The sequence below is a fragment of the Drosophila takahashii genome, chromosome 2R (genome assembly GCF_030179915.1).
Source record: "Drosophila takahashii strain IR98-3 E-12201 chromosome 2R, DtakHiC1v2, whole genome shotgun sequence".
Lineage (NCBI taxonomy): Eukaryota > Metazoa > Arthropoda > Insecta > Diptera > Drosophilidae > Drosophila > Drosophila takahashii.
Window position 1 is genome coordinate 39,241,900 of NC_091679.1, and position 24,195 is coordinate 39,266,094.

General features: G+C 47.4%; 7 protein-coding genes across 11 annotated transcripts; 5 read left to right on the top strand and 2 right to left on the bottom strand.

Annotated features, from left to right (window-relative positions):
• The first annotated feature begins 117 nt into the window (after positions 1-117).
• Positions 118-10,716, top strand: Pcf11 (Pcf11 cleavage and polyadenylation factor subunit). Of its 5 annotated transcripts, none has more exons than XM_017138305.3 (12): positions 118-280; positions 1,054-1,318; positions 2,354-2,479; positions 2,552-2,767; positions 2,832-3,137; positions 3,201-3,897; positions 5,294-5,852; positions 5,910-6,015; positions 6,073-6,175; positions 6,639-8,981; positions 9,043-9,504; positions 9,562-10,716. In XM_017138305.3, exons 2-12 carry the CDS (start codon positions 1,136-1,138, stop codon positions 10,311-10,313), a joined length of 5,853 nt encoding a protein of 1,950 aa, XP_016993794.2. In that variant the 5' UTR covers positions 118-280; positions 1,054-1,135; the 3' UTR covers positions 10,314-10,716. The 5 variants fall into 5 exon arrangements, with proteins under 5 accessions (XP_016993794.2, XP_070070250.1, XP_016993797.2 ...); XM_070214149.1 differs by having other exon boundaries at positions 5,576-5,852; XM_017138308.3 differs by having other exon boundaries at positions 5,591-5,852.
• A 283-nt stretch (positions 10,717-10,999) lies between these two features.
• On the top strand, positions 11,000-13,372 carry U3-55K (U3 small nuclear riboprotein factor 55K). Its single transcript, XM_017138300.3, has 5 exons — positions 11,000-11,157; positions 11,208-12,040; positions 12,537-12,734; positions 12,796-12,932; positions 12,998-13,372. The coding sequence occupies exons 1-5, from the start codon at positions 11,104-11,106 to the stop codon at positions 13,234-13,236; spliced, it is 1,461 nt and encodes a 486-aa protein (XP_016993789.2). The 5' UTR covers positions 11,000-11,103; the 3' UTR covers positions 13,237-13,372.
• A 324-nt stretch (positions 13,373-13,696) lies between these two features.
• Positions 13,697-14,861, top strand: LOC108055117 (transmembrane protein 177). Its single transcript, XM_017138343.3, has 3 exons — positions 13,697-13,901; positions 13,959-14,415; positions 14,483-14,861. Exons 1-3 carry the CDS (start codon positions 13,729-13,731, stop codon positions 14,813-14,815), a joined length of 963 nt encoding a protein of 320 aa, XP_016993832.2. The 5' UTR covers positions 13,697-13,728; the 3' UTR covers positions 14,816-14,861.
• On the bottom strand, positions 14,837-17,180 carry HPS1 (Hermansky-Pudlak syndrome 1 protein). The gene has a single exon (XM_017138341.3). The coding sequence runs from the start codon at positions 17,102-17,104 to the stop codon at positions 15,311-15,313; it is 1,794 nt and encodes a 597-aa protein (XP_016993830.2). The 5' UTR covers positions 17,105-17,180; the 3' UTR covers positions 14,837-15,310.
• Positions 17,181-17,501: 321 nt separating this feature from the next.
• Positions 17,502-18,727, top strand: Ciao1 (cytosolic iron-sulfur assembly component 1). Its single transcript, XM_017138345.3, has one exon. It carries the CDS (start codon positions 17,608-17,610, stop codon positions 18,613-18,615), a length of 1,008 nt encoding a protein of 335 aa, XP_016993834.2. The 5' UTR covers positions 17,502-17,607; the 3' UTR covers positions 18,616-18,727.
• On the bottom strand, positions 18,613-19,605 carry Ercc1 (DNA excision repair protein Ercc1). The gene is made up of 2 exons (XM_017138346.3): positions 18,983-19,605; positions 18,613-18,924 (listed from the first exon to the last, which is right to left on the bottom strand). Exons 1-2 carry the CDS (start codon positions 19,571-19,573, stop codon positions 18,736-18,738), a joined length of 780 nt encoding a protein of 259 aa, XP_016993835.2. The 5' UTR covers positions 19,574-19,605; the 3' UTR covers positions 18,613-18,735.
• Positions 19,606-19,886: 281 nt separating this feature from the next.
• SMC2 (structural maintenance of chromosomes 2) lies at positions 19,887-24,015 on the top strand. Its single transcript, XM_017138344.3, has 7 exons — positions 19,887-20,144; positions 20,202-20,513; positions 20,573-21,302; positions 21,359-21,786; positions 21,851-22,120; positions 22,183-22,376; positions 22,430-24,015. Exons 1-7 carry the CDS (start codon positions 19,977-19,979, stop codon positions 23,865-23,867), a joined length of 3,540 nt encoding a protein of 1,179 aa, XP_016993833.2. The 5' UTR covers positions 19,887-19,976; the 3' UTR covers positions 23,868-24,015.
• The last annotated feature ends 180 nt before the right edge of the window (positions 24,016-24,195 follow it).

Consider the following 24,195-nt stretch of genomic DNA (forward strand, 5'->3'; position numbering starts at 1 on the left):
AATTCAGTAATTCAACAGTTTAATGAATACCCTAAACCCATTTAAAACTAAATAAATGTTAAGAAAGAACATCGAGTCTATCGAGTAACACAACAATCGACGTCCTTCCACCTCTAGTTTTAGCTACGGTCACACTAGTAAAGTAACTCATCAAAAATACATCGCAGTTGTTACGTGAAAGTTTTCAAACGCTAATTTTTATATTTAAACAGTGCTTTTTTGAAATTTTCCTTCGCAAAAGTGTCTGGCAGTGATTGTACAAATGTATTAGCATAAAAAGGTATGTTTTTGAAAGTTCCTGCGTCGTAGAAAAGTACTTTAAAATCGAAATGAAAATTCGCGTGTGCATGTGTTGGTGGCATAAACGTGGCTTTGTCTGTGGCAAAAATACTGTTAAATAGCGCAAAAAACTAGACAGTGCAAAGAAAAACATAAACATATTGTATTGGCGGTTGAATCGTTGTCAAAAATGCGTAAATATGCACTTTATTGGTTATTTTATTTGGCAGCCACACATGCGAAAAATATGCCTCATGGTCGCCATATTGAATTTTCGTTGCCATCGTGTGTGTGTGTATGTATATAATAGAGTGGCTTGTTGTTTGTGGACGCGCGTGATTGTTTACGTCTGGTGTGGAATATATAGCCAGATATCGGGGATTACCCAAAGTCTTGTAATGTTAGCCTTAACCCTCTAAATTATCTTTAAATAACTTAAAAATAAAGGTAAAAAGAAGGGTTGTTACCTGACATATGGAATCTCTTTTTCTAAACTCTATGAAAAATCTGAAAGATATTGTATTCATTCAGGGGCACTAAGGGGTTAATATTAACTTTATAATTGCATATATTGTGAAATTAATTTGTACTTAAACTACAAATAACTTAAAATAAGGGTTTTTCTTAAACTGTTTTTCCAACTATTTAATATCCATGACTACCCTAAGTCATGAATATAATCGATCGGAGTTGAAAAATCAAAGATTGACAAGTTATTTGATTACCTTTGTTTGCCAAGTCATTTAATGCAGTTCTTTGTACTTTCCCTTGCAGCAAAAACCTAGCAACTGCGATTACTTGCAAACCAAAAAACTTGATCAACAGCAGGATCAAGATCTTGGAAACGGAGTCCACAATGGATCAGCTATTTCAGAGCTGCCGCGACGATGAGCGGAGGATCGGCGAGGAGTACCTGTCCAGCCTGCAGGACCTCAACTGCAACAGCAAGCCGCTCATCAACATGCTCACCATGCTCGCCGAGGAGAACATCAACTACGCCCATATCATTGTCAAAGTGGTGGAATATTACATCAGCCAGGTTAACAAAACAAAAGCGTATTTACTTAAAAACCAAGACACACCAGCTTACACACAGCGAACAGAAGGTCGACACACAAGAAAGTGATTCTCCATGTCGAAATTGCGATAGAATGTGCAGTTTATTGTTTACGGTTGCCGTTTCTTTGCAGGGAAAACCAAGAAAGCCCTTGTATATCCCATAGTTCTTGTGCTTTTCTCTCCCCTTCCTTGGTTTTCTCTGCAAAGAACACACGGTCACAAAATGCTAGATAGGTTCCTAATAATCTTAATATTTATCACATAATTTGGGTTCTAAGACGTGACTGATTTTTATCCTCTACAAAGGTAAGAAGTTTAACCTGCTCCTCGTTTCTTATTTCTTTCTACTTTGGATCCCAGAGTTTAAAGCTAAGGAATAACAAACCAACTAAAAAGATAAAAAGAAAACTGAAAAATGAAATAAAAAGAGAAAATACTTAAACAATTGTCACCAAGTTGTCTTTTATTTTATACAAAAACATTGACTGCTTACAATCAATCATCAATAATTGATGTGCAGCAATTTTTGTATTACCAAAAGAGAAAAGCAAGTTTTGGTAAAAGTAAAAACCTGCAGATAAACTAAAAAGTCTTATAAGTAGTAAACCCTCTGTATTTTTTTTTACCACATTTTCACGGTGTAATTTCCATTCACATTTCGCTCGGAAAAGGGAAACAAACCTGCTAACATCTACGCAAACACATGTAACCCTTAATGTTCTCGGAGACCCTAAGATATATGTAGTTAGGACCCAAGCTTTGGGAAAAGTACTCCTCTCTGCGGTAGAAATTTGCTTGAGTTCGGTCGCCTTGCCTTGGAGAAGCTTAAAAGAAGAGGAACCCTTCACCCAGCAGCCGCTGAGGAGGATGACTTCGATGGAGGATCGCTGACCCAGCTGTGTTGTGTTGCCCCCTTTTAGTTCTCTGCCCCTTTTTTGTCTGAATCTCTGCTAGCGACGTTCCGTAGACACTTATTGTTCTTTATTTCTTACCTATTTTACCAAACTTCAAACAGGTGCCGCCCGAATTTAAATTGCCCATACTATATTTAATTGATTCGATAGTAAAGAATGTGAAAAGCAGCTACGTCCAATTGTTTGGGCAATGCATAGTCAACATATTCCTGCACGCCTTTGAGTCGGTAAGTGGCTATTAAATCATTTCACCTATCTGCGGAGTAAGATGGCTAATTATTTGTATTTCTATCATGCAGGTTCAGCACTCACAGTCGCAGCTTTTGGAAAAGGTGCGGGAACGCATGTACGCCCTGCGACAGACCTGGAACGAGGTCTTCCCGCCCTCCAAGATGTACGCCCTGGATGTGAAGGTGAAGCAGCTGGATAACAACTGGCCCATCACCGCCAAACAGCCGGCTAAAAAGATCCACGTCAATCCGGCCATTCATGTGAACCCGGACTTTCTAAAACCGGTAAGGGAAAGCAAGGGAAAAATCTATAGATAGATAGATAGACTAACATATTCTTCTTTTATAGGGTATGGTGCCCGTGATGCCCGTCAATCCCACACTGCCCAGCGACATGGAGGAGATACTGCAGGCCAAGACTCGCGAACTGCTGGAGCTTAAGAAGCGCAAACTGGAACTTGAGCTGGAGCAGACCAAGAAGCATTTAGAGGAGCAGGAGCGCCAGCTAAACCAGGCCACTGACGCCATGGCTGTTGGTAGCGGGGCCATGCCTGCTCCGCACGCAGCTGCTATTCGTCCGCCCATCATGGATCCCGGGCTGGCAATGCGCAATCAACGCGCACCGGGCAATGCTGGTCCCATAATGCCACAGCAGGTGAGGATTAGAAAGTGTGTGGTGAAAGGTATAACAAAGTCTAATGTCATAATATACTTTCAGCAATTTGCCAACAAGCCAAAGGTCAATCCCGTCAATCCGGCGCTCTTAAATTCAGTACGCCAACGAGATCCGCGACTGGCGCGTCAAATGCAGCCGCAGTCCTCACATCCGGCCGCGCCAGCTCGCAACGATCCCCGCCTGGAGGCCAAGTCGTCGTCCAGCTCTACACAGAAATCTAGTCGATCGCGCAGCAAATCGCCAGTGCGCAACAGCAGCAGTCGCTCGGGAAAGAGTGGAAGTGGAAGCTCTCATCACAGCAGCTCGTCGAGCCGCAAGCGCAGCGAGTCCAAGAGCTCCACTGCCTCCTCGTCCTCGTCGGGATCGGAAGTGCGGCACAAGAGCGGCAGCAACAGCAGCAGCAGCTCCAACCAGTCGCCGGTGAAGCGAAGCGGCAAGCATTCGTCGAAGGAGCCGTCGGATCGCTATGTTCGCAATGGCTCGCCCACGGGATCTTCGAAGCGCAAGAGCAGTTCGCCGAGTAGTTCGCCCTCCAAGTCAAAGCGCAGTGCGTCCCACAAGTCGTCCTCATCTTCGTCGCGAGGAAAGCCATCTTCTTCGGGACGATCGCGCAGTCGATCGCCAGTCTTCATGGACGTTGATCTGCGCGGCAAGTCACCAGAGACCAAGGCGGCAGTAGCTCAGGTGGCCGCCTCTTCAGCAGCAGCAGCACCTAAAGCATCAAATGATTTAGAGAAACGTAAGAAACAACTTTTAATTCTAATCTCACACTTGTTAGCGAACAACCCAGTCGTCTGCGACTCGGAATTTAGACCTACAGACAGCTTAGTTGAGAATTCCGAAAAGATCAACCAGAATGGCGGCACTCTGTGGCTTAGGCAGGTGGAAGGGCGGGTTTTTGGGACCATGTGTGCTTGACAAGTGGAAAACTTCTGCTCTGTGATAAGTAAAACTGTGATACTATTGTCTAATAATTTTGATTTTCTACCAAACTCGATTGCATATACAATTAAATGAAGTTCCTGCTGGAGCGGCAATCCGAGATGTTTTTCAAATCTTCTGCTATTATCAGTACCTTACTGATCATCATAATTTGCATAAATTACCCTTAAAAAGATTCCTGCTGGAACTTTGTGCATCCTTCGTTGTTTTCTGGCCCCAACTTTTTTTTGGGAATGGGAAAGCGGGGAATTTGTTTCGTTTTAAGGCAACTAATCAAATATCTGTGCCATATTTTTTTATAAATACTTAAGAGTGCTTTAAAGAATTCATGAAAAGTTTGACAATTCTAAACCAAAGTGTAAATAAAATGTGTTTAAAAACCTTTTGCATTCCAAGTTGTTTTAATTAATGCAAAACGTAGCCAGGTGCCGCCTTTGGTATGATCTAAAGTTGATTTTCGTTTTGTGAATGTCAAACCAACCAAGTACTACAACTAAATTGAAAGCGAACCAAAACTAAACCATAATGATTAAACTGTGAAGTATTTCTTGTACCTTATTAAACCGACTATTGATATGCATTGATTAGAGATGAAGAGAAACTAAAATAAAATAAAGACTGCAGTTTTAATTTCTTGATAACAACAACAACCGTGTAAACCCGAAGTGAACAAACATATATTTTTAAACTAATTGAAACCTTTGGAATTTATAGAACCAGATTAAGTTTACTTTTGTTTTAAGAGTACGTTGTAGTTGGCTTCCATGTAAATACGAGCCAGCTAGCTGTATCCGTATATGTATCTATATTATTTTGTATTTGTAGAACGGCACTTTTATCCCCCTAATTATTCCCCTTATTAATTATTTTATTTGATTTTTTATAGTCTAACCTTAGATTTCGCATTGGTTCCCCAACGGAGCCCGTGGAATTCTTGAATTATGATTTATTCGCATTAGTTTTTATACATTTCTCTAGCCCGATTGTTGTGCCTGGTGTTTGTTGGCCTTGTTCCCCTTATGATTTTGCCACCCCCCGATTTCGTTTGCTTAGCACTTTCTTCCTAATTTCTCCCACTTTTCGTTGTTCCTTTGCTTTTATCTGATTACAAACTCCTCTGCCGTAAGACAAAAAAAAATGTGTGCCCACAAGCAAAATGAATTTTCTAGCTACATTTCAAATACTCGAACCAGGCCCTCCTCCAGCTCCTCCAAGTCCGCCGATCATAGATGTATCGAGTATGGACATTGACTTGAGGCGGCCCAAGACGCCGCCTCCCCCAACATTCGACTCGGAAGCATCGGAAGGCCAGGAGAAGAAGGAACCAATTGGTATTGGCGGCAACATCAGCAGCACAATAATACTAGCTAGTGGCGCCTCCAACGCCTCCCCGCCAATCGCGTCCACTTCCAAATTGCCCGCAAAAGTGTCGTTCAAAATACAGAAACAGTTTAATAAGTTAGAAAAATCTACAGCGAATCTATCAACAGCATCACTGCTAAATCCCAATTCCACGACTTCAGCAGCAGCATCATCAGTCAGGCAGCCATCGCCCAGTCCCTCGTCCTCGTCCGTCTCCTCGCAGGGTAATGTATCCGATGCCCTGCAGCTGTCGATCAACAAGTTGCTCCAGGTGCAAGGTGGCGCCTCCGGTGCCGCCGAGAAGCGTCCCGCCGACGACCTGCCTCCGGAGATGGGCGACGAGGAGCAGCCGCCGCAGCAGAAGCGCAGCAAGTCAACCAAACTGGATGCGTAAGTGATTCTCTCGAGTTCTTTAGGGGATGTTGTTCATATTGGTTGCTTTTTTAGTCTCTTTGGCAGTGAAGATGTGGACCTGCGCCGCGAGATTCCAGCTGTTAAGCCAGGAGTAATTGTTGTGGAAGACGACTCCATGGATAACTGCGATGTCAGCAAGGTAGGATTGATATCGATCTAATTAATTGATGATAATTAACTTTACTTTGAACCTTAGCCAACGAAGAAATCTGGTTCGCCTCCAAAGAGGGCCACGTTTAGTGATGTGCGGGCCAAGTTGGCCAATTCAGCTAGACAGGAGAATAAAATGGGAAAGTCTGGTAAGTAATCACTATAAGATAAACCAAATAATCATATACACTAGTCGGCATAATTATTTTGACAGATTTGAATGTTGATTCATATTTTCAATGTTGACACTTTAATTAAACACTCTTTGAAAACTTAGAAAATTTTGTGAAAGTCAAATTTCCAATTTTTTTTCCTGGTGCTTAAAGCAAAAATGTTTTGATACAAAGTTTTTCCCCAAGCAAAATTAATAAAACCTGTAAAAAAAAATTTTCAAAATATTTTTACTTGTATTTTTTATGATTTTTTGAATGGAAAAAAAAAAATTTTATGAAAAGGAGGAAAAAGCGGCCAGAATTGTAATTTTTAGCTATTTTAAAAAAATTATAAAAAATACAAGGAAAGCCCCGACTAGTGTAATTAAGATTTGAAATATACTTGATTTAGAAGTTTCTTATTTTCTAATCTTAATCTATTTTCTTAAATCCCCTCTAGACAAAGCAAAGGATCAAGCAGTATCACAGCGAATTAAGCAGCTTGCTGAGCTAAAAGCCAACGATGACTCGCAGGAGGCGCACGACGAGAAAGTTCGCACGATTCTCAGCCAGGCGCAGGAGATGTACGAGAATCACGGCATGAACCAGGAACAGTACAAGGATCTGGTCCAAAACCTGGTTAATGAGACCAGCAAGAAGAAGGATGCCCGGCGAAGGGATGATGATCTCGAGCGCAATGCAGCCAGGGATGCAGTGCTACGCAAACGCATTCCCAAGCTGAAGGGCAACGAAAATCATTCCTCTGGCTCGCCGCGCAGCGATGGTTCGCCTCGCTACGAGGATCAACCGGTGGTGCCTGCTCCAGAGAAGCCCTCCGTAAAGAGAGACAAGACCAAGCGGGACATTAAGCGTCGCAAGCCCAGCAAATGGGGTGATCAAGTGGATCCTGGTGTGGCACAACGCAATGCCTGGCAGTTGGCCAATGCGAATAATAATAATAACAATAACAATATAAACAACATAAAACGCGTGGGGATCCAAATGCCCGTTCAGCAGCCGCAGCAACCTGGATTCCGTGGAATGCCTTGGCAACAGCCACCGGCCATGGTGATGGCCCAGTCGGCAGTTCCGCCGCCACCGCAACCGCCGTCGATGATGGGCCTTCCACCAGTTCCCCCGGTAACCATGACCAAGGCCATTAATTCCCTGGACAATCCCATGGCCGATGTGGTGCGCAGCATCACCATCGACGGAGGATCCAAGGAGATTCGCTTCTACAACCAAGTGGCCATCATCTTTATGGACGGCGATCAGCCGCATGAAATTGGTTTCCAGCCGGGCCAACGGGTGATCCTAATCGATCACAATGAACCGCTGCCGCTGTGCTTCAACGACGACTACAAGCCGTTCCAGTTGGACGGTCAGCTGCACCGCATCCGCTTCGGTTTCCCATCCCGCGAGCTCTACATCGACGATCACTGGTACGAGATCTACTTTGGTGGGCCGCCCGTATCCCTGCCCATTGGCAACAAGATGCATGTGATCAAGGCAGAGGGTCCGCCGCCCAATGTGGACATTGGTCGAGTGCGTCGCGATCTGGTTGTGGGCAAGATCAATATGATTGTGGATGCGCATAATATTGTGCCCCTCTTCCTGGACGCCAGGCAGCAGACCTTTCAGCTGGGCGCCGAACAGCATTCGCTGCAGTTTGTGGACAGTTTCCAGTACGCTCTGCTCGACGGACAGCTGCAGAAAATCGAATACGGTGGTTTGCCCAAGGGAATGACCCTAAATGGCGGACGCAGCTGCTTTATAAGATTTGGAACGCTGCCCAAAGGAGTCATTGCGGGCAGGACACATGTGGCCGATATGGTTTATATTAAGACTGAAGCTCCCGCAGAGCCACCCAAGCCGCCGCCGATGATTGTGAGACAACCGCCCGTGGTGGAGCAACCCAAACAGGCGCCTGCTGCCGCTGCCGTAGCTCCAATTTCCCTGCCAGCAGCCGCCGCAGCTTTGGAGAGCTTAAACATCAATGATTTGTTCCAGAAGCTTGTTTCTTCGGGAATAATTGGAGGAGCTGCTGCTGTGCCCGCTGCAGATTCTTCGGCGTCTAAAAAAGAAGAAACTATTCCTGCCAGCGAACCCTCAACTGCAAAAGCAACTGCAGCAGCTGCTCCTGTTCCTGCTCCAGTGCCTGCTGAGCCCATCAAGCGCATCGATCTCCACAAGCCGGAAACCATCAAGACCCGCCAGTCTGCTGTGGTGGCCACTCTCTACCTGGGAATGCAGTGCAGCAGTTGTGGAGTGCGGTTCCCGCCAGAGCAGACCATCAAGTACAGCCAGCATTTGGATTGGCACTTCCGGCAGAACAGGAGGGAGCGGGATTCCACCAGGAAGGCCACCTCCCGCAGATGGTACTACGATCTCAACGACTGGCGGCAGTACGAGGAAATCGAAGATGTGGAGGAGCGAGAGAAGAATTTCCTCGAGGCGCAGGGACAGCCTGGCGGCATTGAGGCGCTCGAAGAGCTGTCGCAGCAACGCTCGCTGGATTCACCGGTGCCCACCTGTGCGGCTGGAACCGATGACGTGGATCACTGCTGCGACATGTGCCACGAGAAGTTCGAGCAGTTCTACAACGAAGAGCTCGAGGAGTGGCATCTGCGCAGCGCCATTCGTGTGGAGGATAAGATCTACCATCCGCTGTGCTACGAGGACTACAAGGCCTCGTTGAATCCGCCAGCGGAGGTTAAGTCTGATAAGGATGTGGACATGAACAACACCGATGATAATGCCATGGACACACTGATCAAAGTGGAGGACGACGATGATGAAGAAGGTGGGTTTGGATTTTGTGAATTTCAAGGATCTTTAGTATTAAATATATTTCTTTTAAATAGGTGCCGTCAAACCATCGCAGTCTATTATAGATGACGATGACGACGATGTCATTGTGCTGCCCAACGAAGAGCCCAGTGTCACGGAAATCGTCGATGACGACGACGAGGATGAATACGTTCCGGGCAATGTGACGCGAGCGGACATGGGCAACGAGTCGCAGGACAAGCCAGAGTCCAGTTCCGAGACAAAGGAGCAGGAGAAAGAGAAGGAACAGCCACAAAGCGAATCGGCCAATGAGTCGGATGTGGAGATCCAAGAGCCAAACATTCCCTTCACCGATCTGGACACCTATGTGGAGAAGGAGATGGATGAGGCCACCCGAGCGGCGCTGCTCAATGTGAAGATCAAGGAAGAGCCCAAGGACGAGTATGAGGATGACGAGGACGATGGCTTCGAGGATGTGGGCACTGTGGTGTCCCTCCTACCTTTGCCCGAGGACGAGATCTCCATACACAGCAGCGGTAAGTTATCAAGTGACGAATTCCCACCCCCAGTAAATGATAATGGCATCCTGGCAGAAACTCAAACGCACACCATCGGCTCCTCGGCCTCGCCGGCCACCATCGAACGGCCCGCCTCGGTCACGTCGCTCTCCCTGCCCGCCAACGAAGCGGAGGACGAGGTGGCGGAGCAGGCAGATGCCTCAGTGGCCGCCGTGGTGGATTCAGAAGCGGAACTCAACGGAGAGCGGCAGGAGTCCACGCATAACCTGAGCGCAGTGGGTCCGGCGTTACCTTTGGCTAGCATAGTTAATAAAATAAAGATAAATATCACTAAGAATACGAGTAGTAATAGTCATAATAGTGCCTCCAACGCCACGACGACGACGGATTCGCAAGTCTCGGCCATCAGCGTCATCGGTGGATCAGGAGGAGGAGGAGGAGATGCCGCTGCTGGTGGAGATTCCGCGCAGCAGCAGGTGAACGCCATTCAGACCATTTCCACCATTCCAGTGCTGTGCGGCGGCAATACGTTTGTGCCCAAGATAGCCACCAGCACTCCATCCTCCAGCGTAATCAGCTCGATCTCGGTGATTGGCAGCAGTTACGGCGGCAGCAGCAACAGCAGTAGCACCAGTGCATCTGCATCTTTGCCGGCGGAGACGACAGCTAGCCGGAAATCGCCCACCCCGCCGCCGCCTGCAGTCGCCGCTGAACCCGATCCGGAACCCGTCGTGGAGATGAAGCCGGCGCTGCGGAACGCCACGCTGAAGCGGACGAAGAAGGTGCAGAACGGCATCGAAACTTCGGGCCTGTGCTCGATCATGTAAATCGAGGGATCGATCAGCCAGCGATATATTCCTATTTAATTTTTTAACTACAATTACTTTTACACGTTACTTAGTTTTAGATAGCCAGCGAGTCGTTCTCCGCCGGAGAGCGTCGCCTCGTGATCTTGTAGGTACCCAAATATTTTCCCCCCTCCGGCGCATCATAAATAATTTATTACCTAAAAAAACAAATAACTGGCAAAATTTAATAAAAGAAAGAAATCTACAACTTACAGAATAAAAACAGAGTATACATAATTTGTGATAACTTTATAACACTAGCAAACTCGACACATTTCTTTGACCATTAAAAACCAGCCCAACTAATGTGTAATAATGCATATTTTTTATGCCGATTTGAGAAAATAAACAACGAAAAATAAATCCAACTGCAAATATTTAATCCATTATTTTATGATTTTTAGTTCTTAGTTGATATATAATCGAAATATAACTAAAGAGTTCGTAATAAAGGTATATATTCAAGATTAAATCAAAGTTTTTATTTTTTGGATGGGGTTTCAAGTTAAGGGCTTATAATAATGCAGTTTTTAGATTATTTTTTAGGTCTTTAAGAATTGGCGCCCCTTAAGGGTTGCCATATTAGTTCAAAATTTTAAAGCAATCAGCTTGTGGTCATGTTTCCATAAAACAGCTGACTGGCAAGAAATGCACTAAAATTGACCACGCGCCTTGTTATATGCACGTGGGCACGTTCCTTTCCTCCGTTTAAATTAAGTTTTTTATAATAAATATTGAATTAAACACGCAGAAATAGTGAAAACCCAAGATGTCGTCTTCCTTCTTCCTCAAGCCAGGCGCCAAGGGCACCAAGAAGCGCAAGGTAAGTGAAAAACACCGCTTGAGGAGAGGCACCTGTAACGCTTTTCAAAGAATCCCGCAGCTGCAGCAACAACAAAAGGAAAGCCCCTCAAAAAAGGCGGAAAACCGGGAAAATCTTCAGCTGCCGGAGGAGCAGGAGGCCCACTACCAAAGAAGCAGCGTCGACCCAAGGAGGACGACGAGGAGATCGCCAGCGAGGATGAGGAGTACAACAGCGACCTGGGCGGCAACACACTCGCCTTTTCCTCCGACGAGGGCGAGGAGGAGACGCCGCAGGACAAGCGGCTCCGTCTGGCCAAGCAGTATCTGTCGGAGATCGAGCGACAGGAGGCGGATCGCGCCGAGGATCGGGAGCTGGCGCAGAGCGTGGAGCAGCGCCTGCAAACGGAATACCTGGACAGCGTGGGCAAACTGCGACGGAACATCGCTGGCAGCCTGAAAACCTGCGAATCGAGTCGCATCCTCAAGCACAAGATCCACCACACGCCCATCTGCGCGTTGGCCCTCAGTCCGGATGGCAAGTTCCTGTACACCGGTGCCAAATCGCAATTCCTACTCAAATGGTGCACGGAAACGGGGAAGGTGCTGGACAAATCCGATGTCCTGTCGCATCGCGAGGAACCCGAAACAACCAAGAAGAGGCGCTCCCATGTCATCGCCATCTGCCTGTCCTCGGACATGAAGTATCTGGCCTTGGCCGAAGGTGGTCCCCACATCCAAATCTGGTGTCCGCAGACAATGAAGCATGTGAAGACCCTAAAGGGACACCGAGATTGTGTGGCTGGATTGGTCTTCCGCAAGGGAACACACGATCTGTACTCGGCGGCCAAGGATCGATCGGTGAAGATCTGGTCCCTGGACGAGATGGCCTATGTGGAGAGTTTGTGAGTTGAAAAAAGAGCCCTGCATGATTGGATTCAATGAATTATTTTGAAGTTTTTGTTTTATATGAATGAATTAATTCGAATTTTGAGTTTGGTAGAATTAAATTAATTTGAATTTTGAGTTTAATAGAATTGAATGAAAGAACGGCATGAATTCCTAAATAATTCAAACGTAAGTGCCATCATTTTGTGATTAAATCTACATGAATTTTATTTTCTATGCAGTTCACATTGATTTTTTAAAAATGTTCCACTTTTTGTTCTCAAAAGAAAGCACAAAAAAAAAAATGGCAAATTAAAAAAATTCATAAAAATTATTCATTCATTCATTCAATTCAAAATTAGAAAAACATTCAATTTATTTCACATAGAATTGAATTAAACAAATCAGAAATTTCATGGTAAAACAAAAATTGAATGATTCACGCAAGGCTCTACATGAAAACTAAAAGAAACACCTAATAATATGCTCATTTCACCCATATTTAACCCTTAGATTCGGTCACCAAACGGGAGTGACCAGCATAGATGCACTCAGTCGAGAGCGAGCCATCACTGCCGGCGGATCGGATTGTTCCCTGCGCATCTGGAAGATCACAGAGGAGTCGCAGCTTATCTACAACGGGCACAAGGAGAGCATTGAGTGCGTAAAGTACATCAACGATGAGCACTTTGTGTCTGGCGGAATGGATGGGTAAATAGGAAGACATCTAATGATTTAAGGAGTATGGAAATAACAATATTTATTATTACAGTGCCATCAGTTTATGGAGTGCTTTGAAGAAGAAGCCCATTTGCACGACACAATTGGCGCATGGAAAAGGGGATAATGGCGTGGCCAACTGGATAACAGCCATTGCTGTTGTGGTCAACACGGATTTAGTGGCAACAGGTGGGCAAATAACTCTTAATTCCCACTCCGAATTGTAGTAAATCCAGATTTTGTTATGTTCTTAGGCTCCTGTGATGGTTGCGTTCGTCTCTGGCAGACTAATCCTAATGCGCGCAAAATGCAACTCATCCAGAGCATATCCATCGCTGGCTTCATTAACGGACTGACCTTCAATGGCGATGGCACCAAGCTGTATGTGGCCGCCGGCCAGGAGCACCGCCTGGGTCGCTGGTGGCGACTCAAGGAGGCCAAGAACCACGTAGTTGTAGTCGACGTTAAGTTGCAGAGCGCGGCCAGCAGTTAGGTTAACTTTTAGGCTTAAGTAAAGTTGTATAGTTCTTTTAACAAGATACGGCGTGAAAAAAATACAAACTAAATGGCAGATTTGAATCTTCTGGCTGAAAGGTTTAGATTTGTTTTATTTTTTACAACATGAAAAACAGGGTTTTTCTGGGTTCTATACAAATGGTATTACAAATCAGACTGCATTTGGGGAATGGGTAAATACATTTTGCTACATTTGTTTAAAATTTAAAACGTTGTAGAAAACATATTCGAATATCACTTCACTGTTGATTTAAATTTTAAAATAAAAAAAAAAAATAATAATACATAGAAAATAGGTAATTTTAATGATTTTTTTACTTTACTATGGTCTTTTAGTAAAATATTTTATAATTAAATGTTTTCCATAAATTTTTAAAAAGCTGTTACTAGAATAGCCCTATTAGGTTCTGGTCTCGGCTAAGTGCCCCTATCCCAGTGATGGTCACCCTGGCACTATTACAAAACAAAAATGCAGCCGAAATTAAAAGCCGGTGGGGGTTTATTCTCCTATTTTAAGACTGAAAAGGGCCGGAAGCTGGTCTTCTATGCGGCGGGGGCCACCACAGTGGGTCTCTTTGTGGGCAACTTCCTGCCGCACACGTTTGGCCTGAAGTATTACCGGGAATTCGTGCAGTGCTACCAGTGGGTGAGCAAATGGTTGCAGCCAGGAGTCATTCTAATTCTTTACCCTTTTTACAGACACGGCGTGGAGCGTCCTGTGCCGGAGGCAGTGCAGCAGCGCCTGGAGAAGGCCCTGGATAAGCTGGGCCTGACGCCCTTTGAGCGCAAGTTCGTGAAGCCCTTCACCGTCTTTGGATTCGATTTGTTCCAGGCGGGCACCACCAAGTTGCGATTCGGCGGCGCCCTCGGGATTCCCGTCAACTATGGCTATGGCAGCACGGAGGAGATCAAGCGAGCGGACATTCGCTTCAGGGACCAACAGATCAACTGGAGCTCTCCGAGCGGCAAGCTCCTGGAACAGGCCATCGTTCTGAATGACGATGAGCAGATTTTTGGTCTCAGTAAGGCGGTGCTGCAGCTGCAAACGCATCGGGTGCTGCTCAACTCGATCTTCCCCAGCGTTAGCTTCTTAATGGTCTACACCATTGGTCACTTCCTGAACCTGCGGCTGGATCTATTCGCCCGCCATGGAAGCGTGAGATTCCTTTTATTTATTTAAGCTTATAAAAACCTCTAATGATTTCCTTTCTGACCCTCCCCAGGTTCGCTTTGTGCTATACAGCATTCTGGGTCTGTTTGGCCTGGGCATCTGGTCCTTTATGAAGGACTACAACCAGGTGGCCACGGACGCAGAGATCGACAAGCGGCTGGCCAGCATGGGTGCTCAGTTTGTGGCCGCCGGAGCCGGTTACTATGACAAGCATTTAAAGAAGAACATTGCGCTGAGGGATCTGATTGGCGACGACACCTACACCGCCCTGGGCAACGAGAACTATATGCTGCGCCAGAAATCCATGCCTCTAACAGCCCGCAAGTCCTTCTTCCTCGAGAAGCTGGAGGAGCTGAAGAAGGCGCAAGAATCAGAAGCTCAGTAAGCTGGGTTAATTGTTACGTTTTTATTGCAATAATGAAGAAAAAAAAATGTTTCCAATTATTTTACAAATACGAGTATCTTTATGTGGTTTTAGCCTATAACAAACAGTGGATAGTTGTCCTTAGCCTAATGAATTTTGGATTTGGGTTATCTCTAGAGTCCTGCATTAGTACATTTGAATTGAAAAACAAGTAAATTTTTTGAAAATACTTAATCACTCGTAAGGAAAAACAAAACAAGCTCAGAATAAAAGTGAGTGGGAGTGATGCAATTACTAAGCAAATTATTTCGGTGATTCTAAATTATTTGATATCTATTTATTTTAAATTAAAACACTGGTTTTTCCTTATGAAAAAATCAAAATAAAAATTGACTTGTTTGTCAATTCAAGTGTACTCATGCAGGACTCTAGTTATCTCCTCAGGGAGTCTTCTAAATTGACTAGAAATCATGTTCTAACGCTGGGAATGTTGCTTTGGGAATGCTGGAATTGGATTTAAAAGGTTTCCTCGCCCACTACATCGCTGATGGTGGCCACCAGTCGACGGGCGTGCTCCACGGCACAGGTGGCGGTGACCAAGCCCAGATGGATGCAGTACAACTCGTAGACGCGCACTTTGGCCGGCGAGAGCTTGGGAAAGCACAAGTCGGCCAGATCGTGGTAATAGTCCATGGTCAGAGCGCCCGGTTCCGTTGGCGACTTCGAGCCATTGCCACTCGCGGCTCCGCTGGACAAGAAGTGCTGCTGCAGATCCATGGCGGTGCTGAGAATGCCGCCCGCCATATCCTCGAACCAGAGGAAGTAGGAGTAGTGGAAAGCCTTGTCCTTCCACATCACCGTCGTCTGGCCCTTCTTCAGATAGCTCCTGGCGATCTCCACCATGCTCCAGAGCTTCGTCTTGGGTACCAGCTGATTGGGTCGCAGATCGGGAGCCAGCATCTGTCCCTTGCTGCGATTGACGTACATAAAGTGCACCAGACCGGGAAAGTCCTCCAAATAAGCGTCGATGGAAATGTTGCGCGTGGCCTTGACGGCCAGGAATTCGGCAAACTCCAGCAGCTTGGCCTCCACATTGGCCGCCGTATCGGCCAGTTGGTCCAGCTCGTGGACACAGGAGCTGTCGCAGCAGGCCAGCGTGAAGATCTGCTTCAGTTCCTCCCCAAATGCGGGCAGATTACTCTCGATCCTCACGAGAAGCTCGCGTTCGTAGTTCTTAAAGTACTCCGAGTACATCTTTCGCAGGTTCTCCCATCGGGCGGCAAACTTCTTGGTGCAGTTCTCCAAATCCCCGGTTTCCCCTCGCTGCTTCAGGTATCTCTTCAAAGCATTGATGGCCTGTACTATAAACGACTCGAGATTATCGTAGGCCGGCTTCAGGGCATCCGAGTCGCCCTGATGCTGCACGGCCACGATCTTCTGGAGCACAAAGAACGAGTCGTAGATGCAGCTGGTCAGCGGCATGTGGGCATATTCGATGACCTGCAGCAGCACCTGGTTGCCGTGCAGCCGTGAGATGTGTACGATGCTCGGGACGCAGCCGGAGTTGACGTCGTGGGAGACGCCCTGCAGGAATACGGCCACTGCCCGCTGGGAGGGGGATTTGGGCGCCTGAAGGGATCGCGCCATGAGGCTGAGGAACAGCAGATCGGCGGCGGCGAGCGGCAGAGCCTGGTGAGTGCTGTTCACGGCCACCAGTTTGTGGGAGACGAGCAGCAGGGCGTGGGCCCGTGGCAATCCCAGCTGACGCAGGTGCTCCAGCGTGGCGTCCAGCGTCAAATGCACCGTCCTCTTGAGCTCCGCGTTGATCACTAGTTTGGGCATGGCCTCCAGTAGGTACGTCTGATCCTCCTGCCACAGCAGAGTCTCGTAGGTGTCGAGGCACTGCGTCAGCAGCTCCTGTTGCATGGCACCCGCCTGGGCGGCAAATAAGTTGGCTCCATAACAATAGCGCGTCAAGGTGATGGCCACGCCCATTTGGCGGCCCAGCAGCTCGACGGGAATCTGGCCGATCTTCAGGAAGGTGAAGCCCAGCAGTTCGCCAAAGACCAAATTAAAGCCCTGCTCGCACTGGAGGCTGGAGTAGGCGTTGTCGAACTGGCACTGCATTATCCGCTGGGAACCAACGATGGGGCTGAAAATCTGCAGCAGGATGTTGCTGTCCAGGGGGCCGCCCGCGGAGCGGAGCAGGCCCTGTGCGTTGGCCACATTCCTGATCTTCTGCGTCAGCGGCTCGTTCAGCTTCTGGAACACAACGTCGTTGGCGCTGTTAAACACAATCAGGCCGTTCATTTTCTTATCAGCGCATCCGAAAAACACTAAATACACAACAGAACTTTCTCTTTCTGGTAAGTGTTGGGTAAGGGAATGCGGTTAGTTTTGATAACACAGCACTAGCTAGTTTATAGCTACATTGGGGTATTCCCTTTTTCCATTTTCTTATCAGCATCCGAAAAACACTAAGGGCCCTTTTCTCGTCCGTCTATTAAATTTAAAGTAGGGTTAAAACTCTGATTTCCCATAGGATTTCAAGGTTTTATCCCTACTTTAAATTAAACAAACGGACGAGAAAACGGCCCTTTATACACAAAAAAACTTTCTGCGCTTTCTGTATAGCTCTAGCTGATTAATAGCTACATCTAGCTATTACAATTAGGGTATTCCCTTTTCTTCAACGTTTTACAGCACTCACAACAGCTGACACTCTCTTCCTCTTGCCACATGCGCTTTTGTTATCAATTTCGTAGAGACAAGAAGACAGTGATTTATCCATTAATACATCACTTCAACAGCAAATGGGACGTCTGATTCTGGAACACACGCTGCAGGGCCACAAGGGCCGCATCTGGGGCGTGGCCTGGCATCCCAAGGGCAACGTGTTTGCCTCCTGCGGCGAGGACAAGGCCATTCGCATTTGGTCGCTGACCGGGAGCACCTGGAGCACCAAAACGATTCTTTCCGACGGCCACAAGCGCACCATTCGCGAGATCCGGTGGTCTCCCTGCGGCCAGTACCTCGCCTCGGCCAGCTTCGATGCCACCACAGCGATTTGGTCCAAGTCTTCGGGGGAATTCGAGTGCAATGCGACTTTAGAGGGTCACGAGAACGAGGTGAAGAGCGTTAGCTGGTCGAGATCGGGCTCCCTGCTGGCCACCTGTTCGCGGGACAAGTCCGTGTGGATCTGGGAGGTGGCCGGCGACGATGAGTTCGAGTGCGCCGCCGTCTTGAATCCGCACACACAGGACGTGAAGCGGGTGGTGTGGCATCCGACCAAGGAGGTCCTGGCCTCCGCCTCCTACGACAACACCATCAAAATGTTCGCCGAGAACCCCATAGACAACGACTGGGACTGCACAGCGACGCTAACTTCCCACACGAGCACCGTTTGGGGCATTGACTTCGATGCGGAGGGCGAGCGCTTGGTTTCCTGCAGCGATGACACCACCATCAAGATCTGGCGAGCCTATCATCCGGGCAACGAAGCCGGCGTGGCCACGCCCGACAAGCAGACCGTGTGGAAGTGCGTCTGCACCCTTTCCGGCCAGCACTCGCGGGCCATCTACGATGTGTCCTGGTGCAAACTGACGGGGATGATAGCCACTGCTTGCGGGGATGATGGCATCCGCATCTTCAAGGAGACCAGCGACTCCAAGGCGGACGAACCCACGTTCGAAACGCTCACCGCGGAGGAGGGTGCCCACGAGCAGGACGTGAATTCGGTGCAGTGGAATCCAGTGGTGGCCGGGCAGCTGATCTCCTGCAGCGATGATGGAACCATCAAGATTTGGAAAGTAACCGAGTAGCAGTTGGATCAATGAGTGTGTTATATATTTAAGTGGTTAAACAATAATGGCGTTTGATTTTTGTACAGTTTCTGCTTAATAAGAAATTAAAGTATTCAAATGACGAGCGAAATTATAGGTCTACTTGCTGAGGAAGGGCTCCTGCAGCGTTTTGTACAGCTTCTTGGCCTTCCTAGGACCCAATCCCATCACCTGGGACAATCGCTCCTCGCTGGCGGTGATTACGTTGCCCAGATTGCCAAAGGTTTGCAGCAGGGTGACGGCATCCGTCTTGTTCACCGGCTTTATGTTGGTCAGAGCAGCCACTAGCTGGAAAGCATTTAAGATATTTCATCATTATGAAGGGAATTTCAACACAAGTTCATACCTTCTGATGCGGATTGGACTCCACACGCTCCATGATCAAATCCGGTGGCCGCTTCTCAAACTGCTTGTAGGTCTCGATGATTTTCCCCGCCTCCTCGGCGTTCCAGGCCAACATCATGGTCAGATCGGCCAGCAATGAGATCCTGGTGAGGCTTTTCAAGGCATTGTGTGGCTCTGGAGTGTCCACCTGGACCAGGAGCACCCGCAGCTCGTACATCTTGCCCAGAGCCTTCAGCCGCTGGCAGATGTAGTCGGGATTCAGATTGTGGTACTTTAGTGATAAGTATAAAACGCAGGATGTGCGACCCACAACATAATCCGGGATGATATCGTCGCGGTATTCCAAAGGAACATTGAGTATGGATTTCAGGATGGGATTGCCGCGCTGTTTGCTGTGGACGAGAACGCTGTGCGGATTGGAAGCCGGCTTGGCGGGCACGGGATTTGAGGGTGCGGAACTGGAGGTGCTGCTACTGGGAGCAACTGTTGTCGCCGGTGGAGCCACTTCCACCACTTTGGGTTGCTTTGCCGCCGTGGGCATTTCCATGGAGCCCAGAACATCGTTGAAGGAATCATCGTCGAAATCATCCATTCTTAGTTTTTAAATGTGTAAAGAAATCGGGTGACGAAGGTACTTTCAGATAAAATGTATTTTAGTTAATTATTTAAATATTTAGCCGAGCATGCTAATCTTTAATTAAGAAACGTCTCAATAAATATTTATATAAAATAATAAATAATAAATAATTAAAATAATAATAAATAATAAAATAAAATAATTATTTTAGCAACTAGACTTTTTGAAATAAATATACAAACCGGTGCATTTCGTCACTACGTGAAAGTGCCTACAATCGTTAATCGAAATCGTTCCTGTGCCGGCATTTCGGCTTAAATCTAACGCCTTTCCACGGTCACACTAATTGCGGCAAAATTTTGACGCGGAATTTAACGAAAAAGAACGCCGTGAATTGGGCAAACCGCAACGCTTTAAAATGTACGTAAAGAAGCTCGTGCTAGATGGCTTCAAATCCTACGGCCGGCGCACGGAAATCGAGGGATTCGATCCCGAGTTCACGGCCATCACGGGCCTAAACGGTTCCGGCAAGTCCAACATCCTGGACAGCATCTGCTTCGTGCTGGGCATCAGTAATCTGCAGAATGTGAGTACAATTGGATATAAATCAAGGGATATATTTAAACTCCTTCCGGTTTATTAGGTACGCGCTTCGGCTCTGCAGGATTTGGTGTACAAGAACGGACAGGCGGGTATCACCAAGGCCACTGTTACCATTGTGTTCGACAACACAAATGCCGCCCAGTGCCCGCAGGGCTATGAAAAGTGCCGGGAGATCTCGGTGGCCCGTCAGGTGGTTGTGGGCGGCAAGAACAAGTTCCTCATCAACGGCAAGCTGGTGCAGAACAAGAAGGTGCAGGACTTCTTCTGCTCCATCCAGCTGAACGTGAACAATCCCAACTTCCTGATCATGCAGGGCAAGATTCAGCAGGTGCTGAACATGAAGCCCAAGGAGGTGGGTTGTTGGATCTATAAATCCATATAAAATCCATATAAATCCTTTCTTTTTCTTAGGTTCTTTCCATGGTGGAGGAGGCGGCTGGGACCAGTCAGTACAAGACCAAGCGAGATGCCACCAAAACCCTGATCGAGAAGAAGGAGACCAAAGTGCGCGAGACCAAGGTCCTGCTCGACGAGGAGGTGCTGCCCAAGCTGGTCAAGCTGCGCCAGGAGCGCTCCGCCTACCAGGAGTACCAGAAGATCTGTCGCGACATCGATTTCCTTATCCGGATTCACATTTCCGCCAAGTATCTCAAGCAATGCGAAACACTCAAGACTGTGGAGGGCAACGAGAAGAAAATCGAGGATCGCATTGCAAACTGTAAGGCCACGCATGCCAAAAACCTCGAGGATGTGGAGAGCATTGAAGCCGCCGTGAAGGAGATGCAGCAGCAGATCGATGCCGAGATGGGTGGCTCCATAAAGAGTCTGGAAACACAGCTGAGTGCGAAGCGGGCACTGGAGGCCACTGCTTCGGGCAGCTTGAAGGCGGCCCAGGGAACCATTCAGCAAGATGAGAAAAAGATTCGCATGGCCTCTAAGAATATAGACGATGATGTACGGGCCTTGAACAAAAAGGAAGCGGACATGGCCAAGGTGCAGGATGAGTTCGAAAGCCTCAAGGAGGCCGATGCCACGGACTCCAAGGCTTACGAGGATGCCCAAAAGAAACTGGAGGCTGTCACGCAGGGATTGTCCACCAATGAAGACGGACAGGCCTCCACACTGCAGGAACAATTGATGGGTGGGTCAGTTATTTAGCAATTCCAAACAATCCACTAACTTATCTCCCTTTTTTAGTGGCCAAGGAGCAGTTCAGCGAGGCACAGACCACCATTAAGACCTCGGAGTTGGAGCTGCGCCACATGCGTGGCGTCCTAAAACAGCGCGAGGGTGAGACGCAGACCAACGATGCCGCCTACGTAAAGGATAAAAGCCTACATGATCAGTTGGTGGTGGAGATAAAAAACCTAGAACGGCAGCTGCAGGGTCTCAACTACGAGGGCGGCCAGTTCGAGCAGCTGAAGCAGCGACGAAACGATCTGCACATGCGCAAACGCGAGCTCAAACGAGAGTTGGATCGCTGCAATGCCTCGCGCTTCGATCTGCAGTACCAGGATCCGGAGCCCAACTTTGATCGGCGCAAGGTGCGCGGCATGGTGGGCAAGCTGTTCCAGGTGAACGACATGCAAAACTCCATGGCTCTGGTGATGACAGCGGGAGGCGGTGTAAGTAGTCAAGCAACCTGTTTCAAGGGACAATCTCTCTTAAGAATCTCTCTTTATTTTTCAGCTCTACAGCTATGTGACGGACGACGATGTGGTCAGCAAGAAAATCCTGCAGAAGGGTAATCTCCAGCGCCGTGTCACACTGATTCCCATCAACAGGATTCAGTCCGGCTCGATAAGTAGAAACGTAGTCGAATACGCTCAGAACAAAGTGGGTGCCGAGAATGTTCAGTGGGCCATGTCGCTGATTAGCTACGATCGCTACCTAGAGCCAGTCATGAAGTATTGCTTCGGCAGCACACTTATTTGCAAGGACCTTGAAGTGGCCAAACAAGTGAGTATTTCTAGTTTATTATATTTTAAATATCCTTTGATATCCTCCATTATTATTTGCAGCTCAGCTACGATCCACGTATTAATTGTCGTTCTGTGACTTTGGAAGGCGACGTTGTTGATCCCAATGGCACCATGTCCGGCGGTGCTGCTCCCAAGGGTGCCAACGTCCTCGAAGAATTGTATGCCATCAAAAAACTAGAAAGGGAGTACAGGGAGATCGACGCTGAGATCTCACAAGTGGAACAGCAAATGGCGTAAGTATATAAACCATACCAAAAGGTCAAAACTTAACCGATTTTCCCTTTAGATCCATTGAAAACCTGGCCCATTCGTTCAACAAAATGAAGGAGAACCTTGAGCTGCGCCAGCACGAGCTAACCATGTGCGAGAACAGGTTGGCCCAAACGACCTTTCAACAGAATCAGGCGGAAATAGAAGAGATGAAGGAGAGGGTCAAGTCGTTGGAGCAGCAAATAGTGGACTCGCGGGAGAAGCAGAAGACCTCGCAGGCTAAGATCAAGGATATCGAAGCCAAGTTGGCCGACGCCAAGGGATATCGCGAGCGGGAGTTAAAAGCTGCGACCAACGAGGTGAAGGTGACCAAGCAGCGGGCGGAGAAATCGCGAGCCAACTGGAAGAAGCGAGAGCAGGAGTTCGAAACTCTGCAGCTGGAGATCACTGAGTTGCGGAAAACTATAGAAACAGCCAAGCAACAGCACCAGGAAATGATTGACAATCTCGAAAAGTTCAAGGCCGAACTAGATGCCCTGAAGGCAAACAGCTCCAGTGCAGCTTCCGAGGTTTCGGAGCTGGAAGAGGCCATTAAGACGCAGAAGGACAAGTTGAATGCTCAGAACAAGGAGATGCGAAATCAGCTGGTCAAGAAGGACAAAATGCTTAAACAAAATCAGGAGATTGAGCTGGAGGTGAAGAAGAAGGAGAACGAGCAAAAGAAGATCAGTTCGGAGGCCAACGAGGCGAAGAAACGGATGGAAGCGCTCGAGACGAAGTATCCCTGGATTCCGGAGGAGAAGAACTGCTTTGGCATGAAGAACACCCGCTACGATTACAGCAAGGAGGATCCCCACGAGGCGGGCAACAAGCTGGCGAAGATGCAGGAGAAGAAGGACAAAATGGAGCGCACCCTGAATATGAACGCGATCATGGTGCTGGATCGCGAGGAGGAGAACTTCAAGGAGACCGAGCGGCGCCGAAACATTGTGGCGCTGGACAAGGAGAAGATTAAGAAGATCATCGTGAAAATGGACGAGGAGGAGCAGGATCAGCTGAACCGAGCTGCTACCGAGGTTAATGCAAACTTTAGTGGCATCTTTAGCTCACTTCTACCAGGTGCCGATGCAAAACTCAATCCCGTTCATACGAATGGCTGCCTGACGGGCTTGGAGATCAAAGTGGGCTTCAATGGCAAATGGAAGGAGAGCCTGGGTGAGCTGTCGGGTGGTCAGAAGTCACTGGTGGCTCTGTCCCTTGTCCTGGCCATGTTGAAGTTCTCCCCGGCTCCCTTGTACATTCTTGACGAGGTGGACGCCGCTCTGGACATGTCGCACACCCAGAATATTGGCAGCATGCTGAAGCAGCACTTTACCAACTCACAGTTCTTGATTGTGTCCCTCAAGGATGGTCTTTTTAACCACGCCAACGTCCTGTTCCGCACTCTCTTCGAGGAGGGCGTGTCCACCATCACCAGGCAGGTTAGCCGACAGGCGACCACCAACAAACGCTGAATTTTTACTTGGTTAATTTGTTGTTTATAAGATCTTAAACTTAGTTTGTTTACTTACAGTCTCGAAAATATTTTTTGGCATATTAACTTTGCCTACAGTTATAATTTTATGTATAGAGTGGAAAGTTATACATTAAACGGAGTTAAATTTATGGAAATAAAATATATAACTTTTTTATTTTACGGGTAAAACTGAGTGCTTATAAAAGCATTATCAGAACTTAAGAATTAAAACTTAGTTTGTTTATTTACAGTCTGGAAAATATTTTGGCATATTAACTTTGCCCACAGTTATAATTTTATGTATAGAGTGTATAGAAAGTTATACA

Coding starts and splice junctions, on each gene's coding strand:
- U3-55K (XM_017138300.3), top strand. CDS start 11,104: ATGTCGTCTTCCTTCTTCCTCAAGCCAGGCGCCAAGGGCACCAAGAAG. Junction 11,158..11,207: donor AGGGCACCAAGAAGCGCAAG/GTAAGTGAAAAA, acceptor CGCTTTTCAAAG/AATCCCGCAGCTGCAGCAAC. Junction 12,735..12,795: donor GTGTCTGGCGGAATGGATGG/GTAAATAGGAAG, acceptor TTATTATTACAG/TGCCATCAGTTTATGGAGTG.
- Ercc1 (XM_017138346.3), bottom strand. CDS start 19,573: ATGGATGATTTCGACGATGATTCCTTCAACGATGTTCTGGGCTCCATG. Junction 18,925..18,982: donor AGTCCAATCCGCATCAGAAG/GTATGAACTTGT, acceptor AATGCTTTCCAG/CTAGTGGCTGCTCTGACCAA.
- LOC108055117 (XM_017138343.3), top strand. CDS start 13,729: ATGCAGCCGAAATTAAAAGCCGGTGGGGGTTTATTCTCCTATTTTAAG. Junction 13,902..13,958: donor GAATTCGTGCAGTGCTACCA/GTGGGTGAGCAA, acceptor CCCTTTTTACAG/ACACGGCGTGGAGCGTCCTG. Junction 14,416..14,482: donor TATTCGCCCGCCATGGAAGC/GTGAGATTCCTT, acceptor GACCCTCCCCAG/GTTCGCTTTGTGCTATACAG.
- HPS1 (XM_017138341.3), bottom strand. CDS start 17,104: ATGAACGGCCTGATTGTGTTTAACAGCGCCAACGACGTTGTGTTCCAG.
- Pcf11 (XM_017138305.3), top strand. CDS start 1,136: ATGGATCAGCTATTTCAGAGCTGCCGCGACGATGAGCGGAGGATCGGC. Junction 2,768..2,831: donor ACCCGGACTTTCTAAAACCG/GTAAGGGAAAGC, acceptor CTTCTTTTATAG/GGTATGGTGCCCGTGATGCC. Junction 3,138..3,200: donor GTCCCATAATGCCACAGCAG/GTGAGGATTAGA, acceptor ATATACTTTCAG/CAATTTGCCAACAAGCCAAA.
- Ciao1 (XM_017138345.3), top strand. CDS start 17,608: ATGGGACGTCTGATTCTGGAACACACGCTGCAGGGCCACAAGGGCCGC.
- SMC2 (XM_017138344.3), top strand. CDS start 19,977: ATGTACGTAAAGAAGCTCGTGCTAGATGGCTTCAAATCCTACGGCCGG. Junction 20,514..20,572: donor TGAACATGAAGCCCAAGGAG/GTGGGTTGTTGG, acceptor TCTTTTTCTTAG/GTTCTTTCCATGGTGGAGGA. Junction 22,377..22,429: donor CAAGTGGAACAGCAAATGGC/GTAAGTATATAA, acceptor TTTTCCCTTTAG/ATCCATTGAAAACCTGGCCC.